Genomic DNA, 9,791 nt, shown 5'->3' with positions numbered 1-9,791 from the left:
GTAAGCGGAACAAAGTTATTGTAGCAACGCTGTCTGTGTACAAGACTGCTTTCTTTTAGTTCCCATAAGCTCACTGTCTAATATAACTTTAGCTCTACTATTATTTACAATTTCAGAAAAGCAAAACACAATAGGTACTCCTGCCCGTGCTAAATCAGCAGAGTCTGTGTTCAGCTGAGAGCAGAGTTCACAACTTCTTTTGAGCTGTTACATAGTTTTGGGTGCATAACAAATAAAAAAACTACCACACTGATTTGGTTTTCGAATGATAGGATAGGGTTATGCACCAAAAACCGAAGGAGGCAAGACAAAGCAGTATGCACAGCCAGGACATTGATTTCATTTACATTTAATTGAAATTACAATTAGTGTGTTTCTATATACTTAACAATATTCCAATTATGTCACAAACATTCACAATTTAGTAGCAATTTTAAAGGAATTGATGGCTTCAGGTCATGCACCTCTACCTAAACACAGTAACTGAATGTGCATATAATCTGTTATGTTATAAGAATACCAAGCTCCATAGCTTGATCAGAAGAAGCCCTGGCTTAGCACTGTATATGAACATCATTTAGAGTGATTCTGTATGGCCAACCCCCAACAGTCGCAATAAAGATATTCTGGATTGTTCATCCTTGTTTGATTTGTATTTCTTTTATTTTTTGGAACACAAAACTGTACATAATGGTCCCAAAGTCACCCAGTCAATTTCATGCATAAAGGAATAGAACTCGTATTCTCATTATTTCTGCCCAGTTCTTAATAGAAAGTAGAGGTAAAGATGGGGAGGAAGCCCCCTGAAAATATGGATTACTAACAGAAGAAAAAAATCATTTGTACCATTCATAAAATATTCTGAATAAACAGGGAAACTGTACGCACACACACACACACCCCAAAAAGCCTGACGTTGCCACCTTCTTTTCATACTTTTGTAAACTGAAGAGTTCAGGATGGTTCAGAATAATGCATACGTATAAACTGCCACGCCTAACCCAAGTGAATAAAATGCTGCTGTTGTTTTTTTCCCATTTCTCAACACCAGCTATAAAAGAAATCGTGTTTAGGGTTATCTTTTTAAAGTTTGGCCAATGGTAATTGGTGGTGTAAATTCCTAGAAATTTACTACTCAATTGTTTCTCTCAATTGGATTGAAAATAAGAGAGAGTGTAATTACAGAATCAAAGCAGACGTGGAACCATGATTGCTATAATTAGGACACCAAATTACCTAGTGAAGTGGCTCTTGAAACCTGAGCCTGTTGCTGAGGAAGAGGAGGAAATGAGATTATAAGCAGCAGAAAGAGAGGCTTTTCCTCAAGCAAAATGCTTTGCACTTGGCATACAGATTCCATACACTTTAACTCAGTAAAAAAATGCTTTGGGCTGATTTGGACACACTTTTAAAAAACAACTTGTGCCTTGGCTGAAGCTAAATTTCCAAGGAAGGAAGACATGGGAAAATAAGGGGTTTCCAAAATATATTAAAGCCATACATTATATTATTATATATACATCTGAACAAGAAACTTTGTGGAGAGGATTAACATACACACCATATCAAAATAAAAGACCAAAAGAGGTGTTTTCTATTCCCACCAAATTAAAGAAAATATTTGGAGATTTCAAGTAGCCCCATCCAAAATGCTGGTATGTTTGAACACAATGAAAGAAAATGGCACATGGATTCGTCTTTTCACATACTGTTAAAGCTTTACCCTACAAAATACCACCTTTTGTGCAGTATTCCCTCATCTCAAGAGATAAGGACAGAGCTATCCAGCCATCCTCCATGAACTTTTGAACAATTTAAATTCTCTGAGGAAAGTGAAAAAGGATTCTCCAAACAGATCTCCCTCACTAGCATAGATCTATTACCTTAAAGAAGCAAGGACCAGTCTCCTCCCCTTCCAGATTTAGGAGACTGAACATTGTTTTTCACTCTTATACAAAACTGTGGAATCTGTCTCTTCCACAGGAACTCCTTCAAAATTCTAGCCTTAAGAACAATGATTCTGCAGGCCTTCTCATGATTGATATTTACACATGCAGAAAGAACAGCTCTGATGATTCTCACTCTAACCAATTCCACCCCACTAAAATGCTTACAGGTTCTACTCCAGTTCATTGGCTATAGATCTCATCTTCACATAGAAGAGAGACCCAATTCCAAATATCTGTGTGATTAATGAATAACAAGTTAGGAAAGAATGTCCCCAAATTTGAGTGGATTAGAAAGAATGGTAATGTGTTTGATATATAAATTGTAAGTCCTAGATTTGGAGCCAACTCATTCCCTTCACCCAGTAATCATTCCTGCTTTTACAAGTCAAGCAAGACTAGTCTAAGTCTTGCTTGATTTGTAGAGATAAGTTTCTTTAAGTCAGGACTGAACAAACAGGCCTGCCAGAGAATTGCTCTCTGGACCAAGAAAAAAACTGTTCTGCCTGTTCCTCCTCCCTCCCTCCCTCCTTCCCTCCAAAGGGATATTACAATTTGGTAATAATGTTAATTAGCTCTTAAGTTACCTGCAAAGTCAGGGCTTCAGTTTGTGAATCTCTGGCTAAGCTTAGGAAAGATTGTACTTAATGGGACTAGATAAATTTTACCATAAGACTGTTTTCTTTGTCTGACAGACCAGCACTGCCAGGCCAAAATTACCTCCTGATTATAGTTGTATTCCAATTATAATAACACAAACTTATTTGAGCGTCAAAAAGTCATCACTACTACGAAGTGTGAACCCTTTGAAGTGGCCTTTCCTATTTTTTATCCAGATTATCACATCTGACTTTTTATAGAAAGCTAGCAATAAATCTTACTCAGTAAAATTGACTCACTTGTAAGATGAAGTGCTTGTCCATACAGTTACAAAGATAACTCTCATTTGACGTAAAAAACAATCCTTTCTTATGTGCAAATGTAATACTGGTTGTTAAAACCCATTTTCTAAACAGGGTAAGGCATCCAGAAAGATTTCTGTACTATTAGAACAACTATCCTGGTGAGTGCTAATCCACCATTTCAGGTAAGAGATTTCTCCAAAATATATTGTGATTTGTTAAGCATGTCCAACTTTTAACAAAAAAGAGCAGATAAACTGAAATGCACAATTCCTTCTATATGTGGATGAAAAACCTATTTCAAAATGATCAGCAGTAATGATCTATTGAAGATAATGCAGAGATCACACAATCACTTCCGGTTTGGTACCACATCAATCACATTTCGCAAAACGTGTTTTGAGAAAGACGGGTTATCTCCCATCTCACCCCACTCTATTAGTTATCAAAATTGCAACTTGCTGCTTCTCCAATTGACCTCACTAACTATGAGGGCTAATCACTGATAAATAAGTACTGACAAAAAACAAAAACAACCCTTAAGATTAGGACTGGAAGAACTTAAGTATCATGTGCCTGCTGATGTCAGAAATGAAACAAGAATTGTTCGTTTCTCAAACTTTCTGTAGCAAAATGTTTGCAAATAAGCATAATGAAACCCCATATTAAAAAATTCATTAACTTTCATTTATTTACATTCGACACTGGAAAAATAAAGATCCCCTTACCCCAACTCTACCTACCTGTAAAAAAATGTAATTAGGTGAACTATCAAGATGCAATAACCTCCCAGCTGTAAGATTTTAGGCATAAACAAAGACATATGGGGAATATGATCCCAGAGACAGAGAAACAAGAATGTGTAGAAGCTGGATTACTAACCTGCAAGAAACATGGGTATATCAATTTTATCCCATCTCAGATGGGGTACCAAATTAGTGCTTTCTACAACTAAGCAGGGAAGGATATCCTATTTTATGCTAACAGACTACATGGTAGGCCCATCCTTCTTAATGTGACATAGGAAGGAGACATTGCTTTCTTAGGTCTGGCTCTATCATTACATTTAATTGCTATCTCAACTGCAGAACTGCCAGAGACGAGAGAGTGACCTTGTGAGTAGCAGCTCTTTGCAAATGCAGCTATAAGAAAACGTTACCATCACACTAATTCTCTTCAATCAGATGGCTATGGAAGGATTTCCTATTGATTTCAGTGCAGCAGCAAAAAGGCATAACATTTGAAACAACAATGCCTTCAATAATTTATTCCTATATTAGAGTTATACTCACTTTCTCTAGCCCATACTTTTACTGTAGAAGTGCATAGAAAAATCCAGTAAGTATTAATAAGCAAATGTAAGCAAAGCACTGATCGTAAGAGGTATTTTGCTGTTCTAATGTTTGTTGCTTTTTCATATAATTGTGTATCACCATTATATTATTCACAATGCTGAGGTAAGCAAAATGATACTTTTTTAATTGAAAAGTTAGAAATTTGTAACTATTGTTCTAACACAATCCTTACATTAGCTTCCTGCATGATTTTGTTTGAAGTGTCTTAAAGATTTGCTAAACGTAATTTTTACTCTTTTAAATAGATAAAATAAACGTTGGTTCCTATTGTTCTTTCTATGAGAGACACTCTAAAATTTCAATCATAACTCAGTTAACCATACAGGAAAATTTAGAGGAATAAGTAAGTCAGATTAACTGGAAAGCACTTCTGGTTTTGTAGTAGCCTTTTAATGCAGCTCCAGTCCTAAACATATTTATTTGGAAGCCATATGAATTTTGTCGGGCCTTATTTCCAAATAAATTATTTTAGGATTGCAATTGAAGCTTATTACTAGGTTACAAAACCACCTAGAAAACCGACATGCCACACAGAGTGCAGCATTTTGCTTGCTCCTGTTCACAAATGTAACAAAACACTCATAAATATAACCCAATTCAATTGAAGCTATAGAGATTTAGTCTATCAGCAAATAGGAAATATTATCTCCTAGGAAACAGGTGTCATCCACTCAATTTACAAATGTGTTTTATCACCGTCTTTGAGTAGATGCCTTTTCTTCCATCTCATTCCCAATGTAGCTAGCAGAGACTCGGAACCTGCACCATAGAAAACAGCAATGGAAATAACACACCTACTGCTTTTTGCTAAAATTAGATTGAAGTGCAGAATCCATGAGGACAGAACTCTCTGGTTTGAGGAAACTGAGAATGAATATGTCACGCTAAGACAAATTGAGAAAGCTACACAGGCATCTGCCCCTGTGCTGAAATCTCATTTGTAAATCTTTCAGATTTCAGACAATTACAACAGGAAAAAGGATGTTTAGAAAACATAAAAGCAATATGTTTTCTCTCAAAATGCAACAAAATCGGTATTAATATTCAATAATATTTATCAATTGCAATTACACTGTGACTCATCTAAAGTCTGATTCAATCGGAGGCACAAGTTGGGAAAACACCCATGATAAGCATAGTTGCTTTTTCTCTTCTTTCAAGACTGAAATAAGCCCGAATGGTGCTTACACATTATAGCACTTACACGCTCAACCTTGTCCCAGAAGCTGAGGATTCTGTGGCACTACTATATACACGTCTTATTTCCAGTTTCTTCCCATCTGCACAACTAAGTCATTTTTTTTTCTCTTAGAAGCTAGTAAGAAAATGACGTCACCTTTCCATTCTGGGACAAGGATAGCAGATATAGCTTTAAAAAAGCTGCCATTTTAATTTTGGAACAGAATAGTTGGCCATGTTTAGTGAACAACAGTATCGGCATCGATATTGTAGCACAAGAGGCCCAGCACTCAAGCTCTACTCTACACTTATTTAGCAATCAATAACCAAAGCAGCCCCAAAGATGTAGGAAAGCCATTGTCAGTTACATGCTGCCACCTGGAGGAAAAAGGAAAAACTGCTGGTTATAAGTCACAAAACAATTTTATCTCCTCTAGGCCTGGTTGACTGTAGATCAGGAACACTATATCTTTGGGCACATGTATTAGCTTCCATGTCTTGAAAGATGTTCCTTTTATAAATCATCATTGCAACAACTCCTCCCAGCAGATCGGTCTAGAAAAAACTTCCCTTTCCAGCCACAAGTCATAATTCATTTGGAAATCTTCAGGCAGTTCCACCCGCTGACCCAACACACTTTGCAAACAGTTGTCAACAGGTAGAAAATCAGGGTTGTTATGTGCCCGGTCATAGCGTCGAGAGTTGAAGCGTTCTATACTGGCCCGTAGAGCACATTCTTCAGCTTGGAAGTCCCATGGACGTGCATCCAGATCTGTGGAGGTCATGAGGAAGACAATCAGTGAGTGCAATTAACTGAGAACAGCTACACTGTCACATTAGAAATGTTCAGACAGCTTACCAAGAAAACTTGGGCATTCAGTGAACAATAGTGACACAATTACATAAAACACAATTTGTCCCTAAACAGCTGAGTTGAGACGCAGCAGTGGGTTACAAGCCTGTCAAAGGTGGCTTAAGTGAGTGATAGAAGAGGAAAGGTCTAGAAATGAAAGCTCCTGCAATTACTACTTTCTCCTTTTGGATCTTCGACTGAAAGAGGACCAGGAATAAGCAAAATATAACTTTCAGATGCAATGTAACTGAAAAGATTGATATGAGAAAATATGGTAGAATTTTTCTCAAAATCGTTTGTAAGAAAAAGACACATTACCCCAGAGCTGAACCTTTTCATTCAATACAAGTGGTCCTTGACTTATGAGCATAATTGAGCCCCAAATTTCCATTGCTAAATAAGACAGTTAAAGGAGCTGCACCCCTTTTTATGACCCTTTTTGCCAGGGTTGTTAAGGGAATTACTGCAGTTGTTAAGTGAATTTGACTTCCCCCCATTGACTTTGTTTGTCAGAAGCTGGCCGGGAAAGTTATGTCAGGCGATCACATGACCCTGGAACAATGCAACTCTCAAAAATACATACCAGTTGCCAAACACACATATTTTGATCACGTGACTCTGTGGAGATGCTGCAATGGTGTAAGTGGAAACCAATCCTAAGCTACTCTTTTCAGTGCCACTGATACTTCGTACGGTCACTAAATGAATGGTTCTAAGTTGAAGACTATCTGTATGGTGCAATGATAAATTACAACTTTAATCATGTTCATTTTTTTTACGGTATGTGTATTGTGCTATGTGGTTCCCTGTAATTAAATGCTATTCTATGGGGAAGAGGTATATTTATCTGCCTAAGAAAAACACATATGAGGCAATACCATTTGCTGATATGTTTGCACAGGGAAAGTAGAGCTCTCCCACAATATGATCCTTTGGAATAGCATTTTGTCCCAGTTCCTCTCCTAGTTAACCCTAATTGCAAATTAACCCCAATTGCAATTAACCCTAATTGCAATTAGTTAACCCTAATTGGTCTATGCTTCTGAGATTGAGGCTCCAGCTTATTGTCTAATTCCAAGAAGAACATGTTTTAGAAGCTTCAGTTACTTTCAGTCCTGCATACCAGCCATGAAAGCATCAACAGTGCTGTACAACACAGATCCTAAGTCCTTGACTTAAAACCATTTAACAAGAGTTCAAAGTTACAACAACCTCAGAAAAAGTGACTTATGACCTGTATTTGCACTTATGACCATTGCACCACTCCCACAATGACATGATCACAATTTGTTGCATGGCAATTGCTTTGCTTTTATGACTGGTTGCAGCTTTCTGTGGTCATGAGATCATAATTTGCAATCTTTTTTGCCATGTTCTGGCAAAAATATTCATTAGGAAAACTGGATTTGCTTAATGACTACATGATTCCTTTAATGACCATGTGATTTCCTTACCCATTATGGTGACTTGACTACTGTAAAAATTGTTGTAAAATTGGGTCCAACTCAATTTATGACCATCAGGATTTATGATGGAAATTCCAGCCCCAATTGTAGTTATAAGCTGAGAACTACCTGTGACAGTTTCTTGCTCATCACAACTAAATATTATTGATAGAAGAGTTCCAAAATGCTATCTATAAGCTCACAATATTATTTATTTACAAGACTGTGAACACTGGAGACTCTCAAGAAATATTATTACTAGGGATAAAATGCATATATTTCCTCATTTATGACATCTCATACGTAGCATGCCATCTTTTTTCAATAATAACAATAGCTGCTACAAAAAGATAAGAATGGCATGACAAAAGAAGCAAGAACTGATGGGACCACTAAATAATAGATAAAGTAATAGTGAATGGAGATACTTTGGGACTTTAGAATTCAAACAGACAAGCACCTGCTATATAACAACTCAGATTTAACAATTGTCAATAAAACATCCAAAAAATTCTGATTAGTGAACAGGGAAGTGTCTAGAAAGAGCAAAATTGAAAAGAAAGAACTAGAGAAAAGTACAAAATACCAAAACTTGCAAAATACAAGTAAAATGACTGTGGCAAAAAAAGCAAAGACAGTACAAATATTAAAAGACTCCTTGGATGTAATCCCAAAACATCTGTTAGCACTACTTGAACATCACAGGAATTGATAAAAACTACTTGAAATAACTTACATCCCGCAACAGTATCTTCAATACCATCAAATGATAACATTTATCTATCCCAGGTTCTTGGGAAAGACTCAACAGATGGATAAAAATGCCAAATCCAAACATCCGGCTCACTTGGCAACCAACCAGAACATGACCTACATGGGCTTTTAAATTTTGCTCTTCACAACTAACTTACCTGCAAAATTGATTTTCATTGATTAATAGCACCTTACCCAAGGCTGTGATGATTCTATACATAAAGTTATTGACAAAGCTATACTTTGTCTTCGTAAAGCATGTCCATTCAGAAAACAATATATCATTACAGCACATTTAGAGGAGAAGTCTGTTCATTAAGGAACATGGACTGCTACCAACAAATCAGCATTCCTGAAAGGTTTACATTGATGCTAGGAGGGTAGAGGCAACAAGAGGAGACAGACACAAGATATATACCATTGCCATAAGCCCAGTCATCATTGAGCCGATGTCGCACTTTTTGGTAGATTGCAGACATAGTTTTCATGTTGCTTTTCCTCCACTGACGTCCCAGGTACTTTGTTTGCACTTTGAGAAGTTTCAATACATAGAGTTGCATCATGGCTTGCTTCACTTTCAGGGCTCTTTTTAGAATGGGAGCAGACTTGAAAACTACCAACATCTGGAAAGGTAAAGTAGAAGATCAGTTGTCTAAGTTACATTGTTGCCTCTGACCTCATTTATACACCCAGGATCAAGATTACGGTAAACGTCCAACAGTATCCAGCGCATCATACATATAAATCTATATAGTGATAAACAAACATATGGAAATATTCCAGCTTACCATGGTCCTAGAGTGTTTCCACTTTGTTAACTTATTCAGTATCCTAAGAAGATTAATGCAAGAAAATAGGTTCCTCCAGCAAAACTGATTATTGTCTCCAGCTTCCTGTAAGGGAAAGCAAAAATATGTATTATCAAAACAGAAGAGTTAATAGAGCCAGCCATGGTAATGGTATTTCTGTCAGATTTTGGCATGTGCCTATCAAAGTAAAATTATAGGTAGTTTTGCTTACCAAACTTTCTGCAGTCAGCTCTGGTAGTTCATGTATCACACAATATGGATAATCCAAAACAGAAATGCTGAAACATAAGAATGCCTGAGTGAATTGCTAGTGATGTAAGATGAAGAAAGTTGTGATGTAAGATGAAAGAAATTAAGGACTGGGTGATCCAGTGGCTGCAGAATCAGATCAACTGATGTTCAACGAAGGCAAAAAATATATCAATTTTACAGTTAAATAAAATTGTAGATAATGTTCTGATAGATTAACCAGTATTGATTTGCCCAGCCCATTATCTATTTTATTAAATATTACTAATCCTTTTATTCCTACCAAATATATTGAACTGG

The 9,791-nt window shown here is 36.6% G+C and overlaps 1 protein-coding gene across 1 annotated transcript in view; it reads right to left on the bottom strand.

Annotated features, from left to right (window-relative positions):
* Positions 1-333: 333 nt before the first annotated feature.
* The window catches only part of STRIP1 (striatin interacting protein 1), a 32,192-nt gene continuing 22,734 nt past the window's right edge, over positions 334-9,791 (bottom strand). The window contains exons 18-21 of the mRNA XM_026707005.2: positions 9,454-9,520; positions 9,222-9,326; positions 8,852-9,056; positions 334-6,154 (exon numbers count right to left, since the gene is read on the bottom strand). Coding sequence (XP_026562790.1) covers positions 5,907-6,154; positions 8,852-9,056; positions 9,222-9,326; positions 9,454-9,520 — 625 coding nt within the window. The 3' untranslated portion in view covers positions 334-5,906. The remainder of the gene's footprint in view (positions 6,155-8,851; positions 9,057-9,221; positions 9,327-9,453; positions 9,521-9,791) is intronic.

This window comes from Pseudonaja textilis, chromosome 3 (genome assembly GCF_049901715.1).
Source record: "Pseudonaja textilis isolate UNSWEBS1 chromosome 3, rPseTex1.2, whole genome shotgun sequence".
Classification (NCBI taxonomy): domain Eukaryota; kingdom Metazoa; phylum Chordata; class Lepidosauria; order Squamata; family Elapidae; genus Pseudonaja; species Pseudonaja textilis.
The sequence above is the reverse complement of the archived record's forward strand: the minus strand, read 5'-3'. Positions and strand labels throughout refer to the sequence as shown.